The sequence below is a fragment of the Perca fluviatilis genome, chromosome 1 (genome assembly GCF_010015445.1).
Source record: "Perca fluviatilis chromosome 1, GENO_Pfluv_1.0, whole genome shotgun sequence".
NCBI classification, from domain to species: Eukaryota; Metazoa; Chordata; class Actinopteri; order Perciformes; family Percidae; genus Perca; species Perca fluviatilis.
This window is the reverse complement of record NC_053112.1, coordinates 26,160,217-26,175,747: the sequence shown is the minus strand read 5'-3', so window position 1 is coordinate 26,175,747 and position 15,531 is coordinate 26,160,217. Positions and strand designations below refer to the sequence as shown.

The 15,531-nt window shown below is 40.8% G+C and overlaps 1 protein-coding gene across 5 annotated transcripts in view; it reads left to right on the top strand.

Moving 5' to 3' along the window:
• The window catches only part of pax5 (paired box 5), an 83,043-nt gene that overhangs the window by 60,785 nt on the left and 6,727 nt on the right, over nucleotides 1–15,531 (top strand). For all 5 annotated transcript variants that reach the window (XM_039802012.1, XM_039802022.1, XM_039802024.1 and 2 more), the window contains 2 exons: nucleotides 11,593–11,694; nucleotides 14,136–14,222. In XM_039802012.1, coding sequence (XP_039657946.1) covers nucleotides 11,593–11,694; nucleotides 14,136–14,222 — 189 coding nt within the window. The remainder of the gene's footprint in view (nucleotides 1–11,592; nucleotides 11,695–14,135; nucleotides 14,223–15,531) is intronic.

Genomic DNA, 15,531 nt, shown 5'->3' with positions numbered 1-15,531 from the left:
TATTAATTATGATGTAGCGGTTTTGATTAAAGCATGCAAAACCTATACAGGAGAGGGCCTTTACGGTGCACAGGCCACAGACCGGTTGCTCACCTGTACATTAGCCTCCTCATGTATGGGTTGTATTTAAAGCGTTGTTTCCTCCCCAAGATTCTGTTGCTCTGACATACAGAAGGGGCTACCTTAGGCAAAACAGGACATGTTCTGATGTTTTAATACAGTGGCTAGGTATGTTTCAGAACAGAGAGAGGGCCTTGACATACATGCAGCTCTGAACAGAGATGAAAAGAATCCCATTTGGTCAGTTCTTTGTGGAGATGGCTATTGTGAAGAAGACACACACCACGTGTTATATGAATTTAATGGCTGCTTCTTTCACGGCTGTGATAAGTGCTATCGTCAGGTGAAATCAATCCTCTCACCAAAAAAAAAAAAAAAAAACACAGAAGTGAACTGCTATGGAGTTCCATAACAGAGTGTCTGCTCTAAAGATAAAGCATCAGCTGAAAGTTGTGGTGATGTGGGAATGTGATTGGAGACAGGCTGTGGACAATGACCAGACGTTAAGGAGTTCATGTTAACATAAGAAAAGCCAGGGCGGTCTCAAGAGAATCCCCTCTTTGGAGGCCGCACAAATGCAATGAAACTGTACCACAAGGTAGATGAAAAGATCAGATACTATGATTTCACAAGTTTGTCCCAACTGTTCAGAAGAGATTATCAATAGGACACCCCCAAATAATACACAAGGTTTGGTGACATAACAAATACTTTGGCATTGTGGAAAGCAGTAGCTACCAGCTGAGGCCTGTATCACCCTGTGTTGCCCTACCACTGTAACGGTAAACTGATGTTCCCCTATGTGCGGTGTGCCGTTGAGATGAATCAAACAACACCATGCACACATCAGCGATCAAGAGAGGTTGTTGTCTGGCGTTTGGGTGACATTTGAATTACAGAAAGCCATAGAGAAAGGGTATAAGATTGTTTCCATTACGCTGAAGTTTGGCATTTCCCGAAAAAACCGATCAGCTTTTAAAGCCTATGTTAAAACATTTCTTAAACGTAAGCAAGAAGCTTCAGGATACCCTGGGCATATCAAAGCGGAAGACGAAAAACAAAAGTACATAGATGACTATTATGCACACACGAAGCATTGCGTCTTGATCCGACCAAGATATGTTTTTAACAAAGCTGTCAGGCATACAAATAAATTGCTTCTGAATAGTCTTTGGGGGCAAATTTGCCATGCGTAAGCAACATGACTACTGCTTGAGCTCATAACCGAACCATCCCGGCTTCACACAGCTCATGTTCAGCGACACTTTTTGATGTTCGCCAGTTCTCATTCATCTCACCAGAAGTAGCGATTGTCCAATGGCGATACACAGAGGGGTCGCATCCAGAGTAAAAAGATGTGAATGTTTTTATAGGGGCCATGACCACAGCCTATGCTGCGCATGGAGCTATATGATTTGTTGGATAAACTGCAGGAACGCATTATTTTATATGTTGACACTGACAGCATTCTGTTCACAAGCAGAGAGGCGAGTGGATCCCACCTCTAGGTCCTTACCATGGCGATTTAGCGGATGAACTAAATAAGCCTCAAGTCTGTGGGGCTCCTACCGAAGATTATATAACTGAGTTTGTTTCGGGGTCCTAAATGCTATGCTTATAGGACCCGCTCAAGGAAAATACACAGGGTTAAATGCACAGGGGTGTAACCCTCAATGCCACAAATGCCAAAGTGGTTACACATGAATGGTTAATTGGGCTTGTTCAATCCTTTGTGACCAAGCAGCCGCAGCATCCTAACCATCTGACCACAACGGCCTTCACAATAACAGCGACAAAAACAGTTCCATCTCAAAACGACACGCTCACCAGGAAAGTACAGTGGGTTTACAATAAACGACGCGTGCTCCAAGACTATACAACTGTACCTTATGGCTACTAGGGATGTTTCCAGGATTTGATGGTAGGCTTCAACACCCTTTCAGCCTTGTTATCAGTGGTCCCTCTAATTGTGGAAAACCATACTTTGTCAAAGACATTATTGAAAACATAATAGATGCGTTATTTCACAAAAATCGAGTAACATTGTATACATCTATTCATGCTGGCAACCAATATACGATCAATTACTTAAAAGCGTTGAATATAAACTTTGTACAAGGTCTCCCGAATGGTTCTGCTAGAAACACTCTTGCACCTACTACTAAGAATAATTTGCTCATTATAGACGATTTAATAGAATCAAGCCAGTGATAATTTGGAAGTTCAAAAGTTTTCACACAGTATGTCCATCATAGACGTCTTAGTTGTATATATCTAGTGCAGAATCTGTTTATTCAAGGTAAAGCTAGTCTTACAATCAGTTTGAATACAAACTATATGATTATTTTCAAAATGCTAGAGATCAACATCAAGATAAGCTTACAGCGCCAAATGTTCCCCGGTAATAGTAAATATTTTTAGAGGCTTTTAACGATGCAACTAGTTACACCTTTGGCTATCTATTGATAGATTATAAAACCACAACCCCGATATTTTAAGACTCAGAACGCTCTGATATCCCCACAGCAGGTTGTATACGTTCCTAGAAAAAGGTGTAATAATGTCAAAACCGAGATGGAGATTTTTACATTGTTAGACATGCTACATAAGGCATCACCCGAGACCGAGGTGTCATTGTGAGCAACAGCTAGTCCAGACTTTATGTAATGCCCTTTGTGAAATATCTTTGAATGTCTTACAAGGTCACATACCGTTGTCTAATATTCAGTACAAGCTGTTAAAGAAAAGAAGAAAGTTATTAGACTGATAGCTGATAAAAAGTTAAACAGTTTAAAAAAAAGACAATCAATCAAACAGGAGGGTTTCTCCTGCCTCTACGGGGGGCTGCTATCCCATTCATAGCAAGTCTTATCAACAGGAGTTGAGATGGGAACACACTCAGAAAATGTTTTTGGTTCCACAAAATCAATTAGCAGCATTACAGAATCCTCAAACATCGGACTCCTCAAATGTATCTCTGCGACAGTCTGTACAAAGTGAATTGGACCGAAGCCATGAGTGATATATTGAAACAGCAAGGACATTGATGTATATGAAAAAGCTAAAAGATATTCAAGTATTTCTACAAGAGGTACCTGGTCATGATAAAACAGGGTGAACGAGAAACGTGTGATTACATTATCAATGCCTGAAGTTCGATTCAAAGGGATTCAAAAGATGAAGAAGAAAAATATGTTAAAAACAGAAGTGTTGAAACATATGCCTATAAGAAACAAAAAAGAAATGCGGAATACATATTGGCTTCCATTATCCCGACACAATGACCAGATATCTTGGACAGATCAAGGGGAAATAGTTGTTGGAAATAAGAATGTGCCATGGTAGTCATCTGTATGATCTGCTGAAAAGTGTCACAGCCCATAATAATGTTGCAGAACCGTTCTAGACCAAAAGGGTGGGAACATATTTTTAAAAACGTTAGCTAGTTTAAATGTGCCAATATCCGTAATCCCAAACACAAGGGTACTGCCCGTTCTATTGAGGCTTTTAAAACAGATAGCATCATCTGAAGTAATACACAAACGCCTATGATGGCTTTACGATCCCCCAAGCACTCCTAGAGCATTAGGAATGCCCCCTGTATTTAATACACAAACGGCATCTGATTTACGCGAACTAGTACTCCTAGAACCTTTAGTATTACACCAGCCATTACTAAGACTCTGCGTTAGGCTGGTTTTTTAATCTTTTCTATTATTACACTAATTTTTTATATTCTACTTTTTTAAACCTATTTTTTATTATTTTTTATTATTACACTAATTTTTTATATTTTACTTTTTAAACCTATTTTTTATTATTATTTTTCTATTGAGATGTGTTTTCTATTGAGGTGTGTTTTCTTTATTCAACTATGCGAAAAGTCAGTGTTGTATGTAAACTGGTGACATTAAATGAATGTTTTACATAAATTTATTTTTATTTTTAAATCTGTTTTTATTATTATTTTTTCTATTCAGGTGTTTTTTCTTTATTCAACTATGTGAAAATGCTGTGTTGTATGTTAACTTGTGACATACATTTTTATTTTTTTATTAAATTTTTTTTTTCCATTGAGTGGGTAATTTCTTCAGGCATATGAAAATGCTGTGTTGTATGTAAACCTGTGACATTAAAATAAATGTTTTACATTAATTTTATCTATTAGATGCATTTTCCTGTATAATTTGTTTTTAAAAATAAAAAAGGAATGCAAAAATTGAGACATCGTAAGACATGTATATTCCACATTCTTTATTTTTTGAAAAAAAAACATCATTACACCATTTTTACACAATTTTTTTTACCTATAGGTGGTCGCATGAACATTGTACACATTTAAATTTCTGATCATGACACACATCTGGATGTATTCTGCTAACAAAATGACTAACCATTGTATCGTTGCATACAAGATTGTCTATACATGCTCAATACTTTTGTATAAGGAATCTTTTTCTGAATGTGACATAAAAAGAAAACACAGTGCTGTCCACATGTTGTAGAATAATTATTTTTGAACTTGTTTTGCTGAATGGCACATTCCACACTGTTTTTAAAGAGGAAATTGCTAATTTCCTGAGGGAAAAAAAGGTAGGTGGATGTCCAAAGCTATCAAAGAACAAACCATGCTTGTTCTCTGTAATGTAAATACCTAGCCAGTGTTCACCGGGCATATTACTGGGTTGTGTATTTACAACTAACATAGCGGGTAATTTACAAACTACGGTTTTGGGAGATGATCACATGGCATTACTCCTAAGAAATTTGTGTCTCTATTCATTCTTTTTCTGAGTACGCTAGTGAGTTCTATCGTATTCATCTTTAGTAATGATCCAATAGGACTTGCCTTCTGTTAGATATTTCGATTACAGAATCAAAAACGGAATAGCAGATAAGGGTCACAGTCCTCGGAAGGGGGTTTCTGAACCGCACTTCCAAGCGAACGTTGCCGTTCTTAATCAGTGAAACGTTCCTGACCCCCCACCGTCGGGTTCCAAATTAAAACAAAAAAGCGGATAAACAGACCCAAAATCAGATCGTGTTATGGCTAGTGACCGGTCTTTTAAATGGCGTCCTGTTGATTCAATCAGTTGATAATATTCCTTACATATTGTCCTCTTTGAAAAAGGGCTGAAAAGGACCGGGCTGGGTGAGGCTGTCCATCTGCATAAAGGCTAATAAATTCTGTATTATAGTTTCCAAAATTAAAGGGGTTAACGGGCATCACGATCCTGTGTATGCTTCATTATCTGCGAAGCTATGACTACAAATTTAGGAATCTGTCCTATGAACAGGTTTTCTTGGTTGCAAACACGTGTGCCTGTAGGTATTGAGAAGGTTTTTAGAGATACTCTGTCAATAGCATATTTTGCATTAGTATGCTGTAAGGCACGACTATGAGCTAGTCTTACAGTTGGTGCAACTGTTATTTTCTTGACAAATAGACTAGCAGACATTATTTTCACAGCGAATTGGACATTCCCAGGGGTCATTAGTACAAAGTCGTCTTTTGAACGGATGAATTTCAAAGACATGTCAACACCATTTAGCAATAGTTTTTCTTGAAAAACAAATCTGCATGTACTGGTGCTATTAATTCCACAATATGGCTTTCGGATGTGTATTCACCCCTTTTTTGTGCCAACCCCTCATTTTCTGCCTGTGATAGATGTCTCATCCATTTTGCCAGCTGTGTCCTTACAAAATAGCCCTGTGCTAAATTAGCGTAACCGCGTGTCCCTCTCCATAATTCAGAAGACATTCTATAAGGGCTCTATAAGGATACGTATTTGAAGACTGTGTGATCAGTCTATCACCCAACATTATATCTACTTGTGAAAAAAGACTGCATCCAGGATAGTTTATAAAACCTACATCAGCTGCGTTAGCCAACAATGTGCCATCAGGGTTTGTAATCCTTACACGTGTATACAAGTATGAATCGTTAAGGTCTAGATAATCCTCTCCGCTAGCCGAAATGAAAAATTCAATAGGACCGGCGTCCGTTAGAGCTGACATTGGGGGGATTTCTACAAATGTTGATTTTTCGATAGATGTTTGTGTGTACGGTACTGTAAACAGATCCAATTCTGTCTTCACACACTCTTCGGACTGATTATGAATAAACGCCATGATTGATTCTGTAAAATTAAAATATGTCTTTGTTCAGGGCCAGAGAGGCGCCGGTTGGAGCTCTCACGCCTGCTGACAGATGCCTTCTTTTGACAATCCTTCGTTTTTTGGTGGTGTTTTTATGCTTTTTGTTCACAATCCGGTTACGCCCACATCCTGGGTGGGGGTCTTTTTAATGCTTTGCGTCTGTACACCATTAGCCCATTTCCCTGTTGTCTGGATGCCCACGGCATTCCTGACATTAGTCTAACATCACCAATAAAACCACTTGCTGCTGTTTTCCGATGAGGTTTGGCTATATTAAACCCTTTTAAAGGGGGACAGCCATTCGAAATAAATTTCTGAATATCCCCCTAATCCATGTCCGTATTGTGTGTGGGCCTATGAATCCCGGCAACTCTCCACCAGCTTGATTCATGTAATAGTGCATATATCTTCCATCATCGGATGTGTACGCTTTCCTCATCATTTCAATGCTGTTTCACAGGTCTAAAATGTAGTTTGACAATTACTTTTCCGTATGAGAAAGGGATGTGTTGGTTCTGATCGTCTCGTAGTTCTATTTGAATATCAGTAATACTCGAGCGTGCCAACGATGTGTAGTGAGGACTGTCGTAACTTAGAGTGGGCATACGTTTGCTCTCATCAGAGATATTTATACAACGGAGTAGGGGTACATGACTATCACCGACTAGCTGGTAGTCCACAATGTCACTATAAATAAATATATTATAACGGCCCCATGAATGTCTGCGGGTGTGGAGCTGCACATTTTAAATGAGGGCCAATGTGAATTTCGAACACAGAGTCTGGAATGAACCCAAGAATTTCGGCCAGACGCCCCTTAAACACAATATTCCAACCGTCTCCTCCCGTGAAAAGAATCTTATTAGTGATAGGATTGTGTGTCATAGTTATGTGGGCTAGGGTTGGGTTAGCAGCACATTTCATATTATATTCTTTAACAATGCTGTCGATCGTATTATAAGAACCAACTGTTAGCCTTAGCTTGTTGAACATTTTCGTTTTCGTGTCGATGAAATCAACCTTGGCATCATTCTCAAGTGAAACTATTCCAGACCCTGGGGTATTGAATTTCAATAAGACCAACTTCATACGGCTCTTGTAATATGAGTGGTTTTGCCAGTTTTGTTCTGAATTGCCAAATCTTATTATTTGGATAAACTAATTGTGAGGCATTACTAGGCAGCGTAACAAAAATCCGTTCTTATTCATAGCTCCAATACCTTTCACTAACAAAACACAATGACTAATATTACAAGACTGGTACAGCGCTTTTTATCTTACATCAACTATGTCTTTTTCAGAGAGCCATGAATTGAATTTCTGAGGCCATCCTAACCATTTCACAAGTACAAGCTTTTACGTCCTGTTTTTCTTCGAGCCCGCACTTTCTCAATTTTAAACACTTTGTTTTTGTCTACAATTACAGACTGTAACTTCGGCTTCGTAAAGGTACCTGTCACCGCTCCCCACTATTGTCTTTCAGTATATAAACAGGAGGAGTTCTACCTATACGTTTTGATATTGTAAAAACTCATCTGTAAACGTCTGTTCGTAACCTTTACGAAAAACGCCTCTGTGCTTTGATATCCTAACGGTGTCCCCATCTGAAATTTAAACAGCACTGTTCCATGTGGTTTCAGTTTGTACAGAGTGTTAAAGACAGTTTTCTCATTGTCTTTACATACAGGAGGACGGACCCATTTTTATTGACCTATGGTATGCAGAGTTGTAAGCAGCAACCATATCTTGTACTACCTCAATATAGCGGCGGCGCGTTAACAGCCGTTAAATATCTCCACATTCTGGTTTTGAAAGTCCTATTGAAACGCTCAACAACACTTGCTTTTGTTTTCGTTCGATGTGGAAAAATGGTGAATTTTATATTGTGTCATCAATTTTTGAAAACCTTATTATAAAAATTCTTTTCCAGAGTCTGTTTGAAGCTTCTGGGGTATCGTCCTTGTTCCAATATTTCCTTAAAGGCACTTGTCACGCTAGGCCCGATTTGTTTTTAAGACATATTACCCAGGCATATTTAGAAAACACATCAATACATGTCAATAAATACTGCACATTATCGTTTTCCGTTGAATATTCAGACATATCGACCAAATCAGCCTGAAATTGCTTATCGATACCATTAACAATCACTCTGTTTCTTGGGAAGTGTTTCAATGCAGGGGCGTGCAGTGTATATGCATCCTGCCTCAGCAGAAACTTTTAACCGTGGGGATAGTTGGAGACAAGCCGGTACATTCTTTGACGGAATCACGGAGCCTCTGTACACCTCCTAACCCTCCTGCGGTTTGGACGGATCATAGTATATTTTGTGCATAACCTTCTCCATGATTCATTTTAAAACACAAGTGAACACATTAGAGTTATGTCATTCTTTTTATTTTTACAAAACACACTCACACAGTCCTACATATGACAGTTATGAAGACCGAGTGGAACCTATTCTATCATAGATAGCATATTGGCTATCTGCGGATACATTGCTTTTACTGATTATGAATATATGCAGTTTTTGCAAATCCGGTAAGACATCGGTATACTGTTTTTCTTGCACATACAAACTCACGGTGTCTACAAGCATTGTATACATAGTAAGCAGGTGATAAACTTTCAGCATCTTAAAATTACGTGTAATGTTGGCTATGACATCACAAAATGTTTCCACTATGCTCTCAGTGTCATTAACATTGATAATAACATCTGCAACAGATCCTCCCAAGGAGGGGTGCTATGTTGTCTTCTTACAATCACCATCAGTTTTTCTAACCTACTCACAACTGTACGATCTACACCGACACTCTTACATTGGTATTTTTTCAACATCGTTCACATTATTAGCAATGGCTTGATCTAAAATACCAGATAAATGCGATCTGGTATCGCTCACTGATATGGTTATACATTACACATAAACAATTCCCCATATTTTCACCCTGTTGGTTTTTTCTAGCATATAAATCTCTCCAATAGTCACCAATCTCTCTAATTTCGGCTATTTTGACAAGATCATTCCCTATCATAGAGTCATACATAGCACTGATTTTGTCGTAACATCTTCAGACGTTTTCAACTCGTACAAAACTGTTTCAGATACTCCCCTGATTCTACCCTCATCAGCCGTGAGATGTTTCAAGGACAGAAAACGTTGGCACGACACCAATGAATTTATCAGTCAGTAGTCTTTTCATAAGCTGTTCAAAGTGGACAGTGTAGAAGTGTTCTGGTAGCCCCTGTAAACAGGCATGCTGTTTCTGGCTTGGATGATTGATCTAGACACCCGAACAAAGCTCTTCCAAATACTTGTAAAGAACTATGTTAAGAAGATGTAGAGAAGCTGTTTTAACGCTATCTATAAACAAAGATGACACCACACCATCAGTCTGATCAGAGCCTCTGTGTCCGAACAATCAGCAACACCTCCCTGTTGTAATACAGCAGTTGTTGAGGGTATAGCTTGATATGCACATGTCTGAGGGGAAGTGCCCCAAACAATAGAGATGGTGGCAGAGGAGGTGTAGGTGGGGTCGGCCGGAAGTGTTCCGGCGATAGAGGTGGCGATGATGACAATGATGAAAAGGGGTTGAGGAGATCCGGATGCCGTTAGGGGTGCAAATAGACCAGGGGTGTTAGGAGGAGTACCTGAGGGGGTTGAATGAAACCACTCCAGATCCTCTGGGAAGAAAAAAATAACACATTACAATCACAGTAGCATGAAAAAAAGAAAGAAAAGAAAAGCATTTTAACTATTTTGGCAAATAATTAGCATATACAAATTAGACCCACCGTTTTGCTAGTCTTTGTGTCTGATGATTTTAGGTTTGTATAGGTTCCGTGGCATGGGCAGAGACTGTTGGTCAGTGTCCCCAAATATCAATCTTTTTCTTATGTTCTCATAAGAACTCCTTATTTTGTCTCTTCTGATGACATAGTCGATGGTGTCAAACTGTTTCTTCAAAATCTCCCAGTCACACCATTGTATAAAGAACACATTTTTAAACCATTTGTTGTATTCCTCGTTAGATACAGGATACGGTTTTAACTTCCATTCTTCATGACCGCGGGTAGCAACTAACTTCTCCCTTTCACTGCATACGCTAAGGAAAATAAAATCCTCTGCAGGCCTAGTGAAACGGTCTGCTTCCACACGATAGATACTAGAGCCATCACGACTGTCCCATTGAGACACATACACCAGCTCAGGCAAGCCAGGATTATCAAGGTCCAGAGAGACAACATCACGAAAAAGGCCCCAGTCTTTCACAGAAATTGTACAGGCTGTTTTGGCTTTGCTAGATAGTTCTACAGCAACACTAGTGTAAACAGCTAATGTTACGTATCCTGCACTGTATTGAATTGAATAACGGTATCCATTGACACCGACATATTCCAGATCAGATGTACATGGCTCAGTCATGCTTGTAGGAAAGATCTCCGAAGCAGGTCAGCTTCTTTCAGGGGCCTGACTCAAACGGCATGTTGTTCCAGTATCAGTCTCACCGCATCCCCATAGCTCTTTTTGGCCGGGTTAGCGCATACCAAATGTAGTGGCTCCTGTTCTAGATGTCTCACCTTCTTCAACAAAAGATGATCCAGATTGTTGTCCAAATACGGGGGAAAGCCATGGCTGAAAAACGATTCCTCTTTGCTTTTTCCCAAAAAAAAAGAATTAAAAAGTGAAAACTCCAGAGTACTTTGAGGAAGTCTGAGAAAACGAGGCAGCAAGCGAGCTAGCAGAACAGCTAAAAATGGTGGATAAAAAAAGTGAGCAGACAGCCTTGAAACAAGGGGTTTTAAACACCACAAACCCCACCCTGTAGGGCGTTTTTAAAATCAAACCAATAGCAAACCCATTCTTAACAGCTAACCATTGGTCTATCAGACGTATTAACACCTTTTTTTTTTTACAAAAATGTAAATGATGCCTCACCCCCACGTAAACCATGACGACCGCGACACCGACGTCATCACATCCGCTAGATGCGTGCGCAGCTTCGACGATTAGATGCACTACCATATTCGGCCACTAGATGGCGCTCGCGGGGTGCCGACGTTCGACCGCGACGTCATCACATCCGCTAGATGCGTGCGCAGCTTCGACGATTAGATGCACTAACATATTCAGCCACTAGATGGCGATCGCGAGTAACGACGTGCGGCCGCGCCGTCATCACGCACGCTCATATCATCAGTTGGCATGGCAGGTTTGCGTGTGCGTGTGAGATGACGTCACACATGCACGCGCAAAACCGCCATCTTTATACTACTTGTGTGTGTGTGTGTGTGTGTGTGTGTGTGTGTGTGTGTGTGTGTGTGTGTGTGTGTGTGTGTGTGTGTGTGTGTGTGTGATTACAGGTCGCGACCTAGCCAGCACCACTCTGCCAGGCTACCCTCCTCATGTTCCTCCCACTGGACAGGGCAGCTACTCCACCCCCTCCCTCACTGGCATGGTACCTGGTGAGTACACACACATTGTTTCTCGGTACCAATAGTGCCAACATGCTTGACTTTCTTCTACAGTAACTCTGTCATTTCTCGCCACCCATCATCTCAGCAGATCTGTAACATACATATCTGTTTGGATTCCCACTGGATGTGTGCGTGTCTTTAGCTTTGCCACTTCCTCCTTCTTGTCTGTCTACACTATGGCTGACAGTGCTCCCAGGGGGTGGCGTTTGTATGTGTGTGTGTGTGTGTGTGTTGTGTGTGTGTGTGTGTGTCGTTTGTGTGTCTCTGTGTATCATTAGAAACCAGCCACAGTAGCACAGCTGTCCCTCCTCAACATTAGTAATTTGTTTTTAATGAGAATCACCAGTGACCCACGACTAATTCATTCATTCCCTTCCACTCCGCCTTCTACGCTGCTTTTGTGTTTCAATCCTGGACCCCATTCTCTCCCTCTCTCTCTTCTCTCTCTCTCTCTCTCTCTCTCTCTCTCTCTCTCTCTTTCTCAGTCTTGCAGTGGTGGTTGTGGTCAGTGTGAAGTATACTGCGGAGAAATAAAAGGATGAAACACAAAAGCAACAACTGAAGGGAAAAAACTCAATACCATGTTGTTTACAAGTTCTTGTCTCTTCTGTGTATTCCCAATCATTCAGTCTGTGACACACACACACACACCTGGGCAGACACGCATACACACACACACACACACACACACACACACACACACACACACACACACACACACACACACACACACACTCTCAGCGGACATGTAGGAACAGCACGTCTAAAGATGGGTAACCCTGTCGCCCTGTCCCCCTGCGCTCACCCTGTCCTCCGGTTTGACAGCATATTTGTGTGTGTGTGTGTGTGTGTTAGCGGGGGGGTATGTTTATGTGTGTGCTGGTATGAGATTGTTTGTGTGCATGTGTGTTTGTTTTTGACAGTGTGTGTGTGTGTGTGTGTGTATGCGACCTTGACACTGAGCTACACGAGGGAGACCCTGAGCCTCCTCTCGCCTCCTTCCAACCCCCTCTCCCTCCCCTTGTCTCCTAAACAACCTGACATGTTGCCGTCACTACGGTGATGACAAGGGTAGGATGTTCGCACCCAGGGATGCCATGGAGACTGTATCCCGACCCCACCTGACAGATGCAGCTAAACATACACACACATAAGCACACACACAAGGGGTAGTGTGAAAAAGAAAACTTGTTTGGTTGTTCATCCAAATACACACACACAAACAGTCTCGACATCTAAATTCTTCTCAGTGAATATTTGACGCGGCCTGAATCCTCGAGCTGACTGGAGTGAATAGAAAAGATAATCTTCCAACTTTGCTTCTCCAGCTTCGCCATGTTTTATCTCAGCACTTCTCAGGCAAATTATCCTTCTTTTTGTCCGCTCTGTCTAATATTATACCTTCATTAAGCAAGCAACTCTCTTCTGTTGCTGTTGCTGTTCTTCTCTCTCTCTGTCTCTCTTTCTGCAGCAGGGGGGCTGACACTCAGAGGGGGTGTAGAGGAGCAGTGAGGCAGAACCGACAGAACGAGAGGGAGAGAGGAGGAAAGGGGGGGGGGGGAGGGTTTGGAAGGAGGGGGCATCAGGGTCTGTGACTGTCAGCTATGGGAGAGGGATCCCCCGGGAGGAGTGAAGGTTCAGGAGAAAAGAAAGAAAGAGCAAAAGATTGAAAAAAGAGAGAGCAGTGGAGAGATGAAAAAAAAAATGGGGAAGAATGTTGTTTTGATGTGAAGGGTGACGGGCGGGCCGTAGTCAGGCGGGCCAGAGGATGAGAGAGAAAAATAAAGAGAAAAGGGGTGAAGGGAAGAGTGGGAAGGGAAGACAAGAGGAACAGTAGACCCCAGACAGTAAGTAGTAAATGAGGGTGAAAAGCTACGCCATCATCCACTGAATGAGAGGACCACTCTCAGTCTCGCTGAGATCTCCTGTTCAGTCACTCTCAACTAGTCTGCAAAGCATTCTGTTGAAAACTAAGGGCAGGTTAAAGCTTCACTGTAAGCAAAATGAATTGAACAAGTCCTCATGACATTTGTCAATTAAACAAACAATTAATGTTGCTATTGCTTTAATGTGCACACTGGTATCCCAGAAACGATACATGCTGTTAGTCAAAACATTTCTGCACCTTATTAAAAGCTTTAGCTATAAATATGCACCTAATAATTGGGATTCTTTGGCACCTTATTCAGGTGTCATTGTTTGCAATTTGCATCATGAACTTGGTTTACACATTTTGTTAGTCAGTGAAAGAAAATATGATCACACTGAAATATAAATTAAAGTCCTGATAGCACTTAACTACAGCTTGATTGTTCTTAGCAAAGGCTGGTAGCTCAAAAAACGTAAAGCAAAAGATAAAAACCAAAAAGGTTTATTTCTCAAGGTAAAGTCAAAGATGTTTCTAAGCCTTCTCTCTTATTTTCTTTCAGGGGGAGATTTTTCCGGAAGTCCATATTCCCATCCCCAGTATTCCACATACAACGAATCGTGGAGATTTCCTAACCCCAGCTTATTAGGTAGGTGTATCCCATATCTCTGCACCCAATTCTGCTTACCAGAAGTGGATCAATAATTGTATTAATGAATTTCATTTCATTCCACCTCACATCCCAGTTCCAACCTCTCTAATACTCTCTTGTAATATGCTGTATCTTTCATGCTCCGCTGTTCATTTTTTTTCATTACATTACATTTCTGTCTGTATTGTACCGTACAGTACAATACATTATAGACATACTAATGGTTCTGTAAAAGGATGTTTTAAAAGACTGGCAATTTGGGCTGTGAATGGATTGGAAGAAAAGGGGGAGAGAGAGAGAGAGAGAGAGAGAGAGAGAGAGAGAGAGAGAGTTCTGGGTTTTTATTTTATATGTGGAGGAAGTTGGCTTTGACCACTTATTTTTAATTTATTACATAGTCACAAGCCGTGATCTGCCGGACTGCAATGAGCAGGTAATGTCAGTTTATAGCCTATGAACTAATTCGCTGTAAAAGGCAATGTGACATCAGTCTCAAAAACATGTTCTCAGACAACCTGGCAGCAGAAATATTGAAAAAGATATCTTCTGTTGAAACAATTAAAATTTATTTTCATGTTGGATTGTGGCTTAAAATGTTTCTTCTACTTTAGCGCTAGGAGTGGGTGATATGACAATATATACCATCAGAGATTTTGCCACATCATTTATACTGCACTAGGCGATTTGTTCATTTTAAACTACTGTAGTACACCGCCCCATGAATGACTCTTTTAGTTCTGTATTGTAGCTATATAGTTTAGAGAATATTATAGGTCCAAGACGAAACTGACAAGAGGGCAGGACTCAGAGAAAAGTCGCTATTATCCATGTGCTACTTCAGCACCACAGACAGCGCCATGGATTTATCAATACACAGTTTAGGCACAGAGGCAAAGGTCACCGCAGGTATATGTCATCATTGCTTCTGGCTTTGATTGCGCCTTGAAACATCAGTGTCAACAAGGTCAAAATTAAAATAATTTGTAAGTAAAATAACTAAAATAACTTTGAAGGCAGCGCTCAGCAGCAATTTTGAGCGGTGCGCTATGCCAAGGGTGGCGCTTCCTCAGAGTTGTCGCCACCGCTCTCCCAATAGGAAAACAATTGCACAGCCAACGCAGAGCGGTTCTACCGCAGATCATGTGTAGGCACCTTTAAGCTACAGATATTCCAGAGCCATGGTCAGGGCCATAGATTCTAACTTGCACAAACCTCAGATAAAGATAAAGGATTAATGAGTCAGGCAGAGATGGCAGGTTAACAAGGGGCATGCATTTTGGTAATTTTGCTAACAAGGGAGATGGGA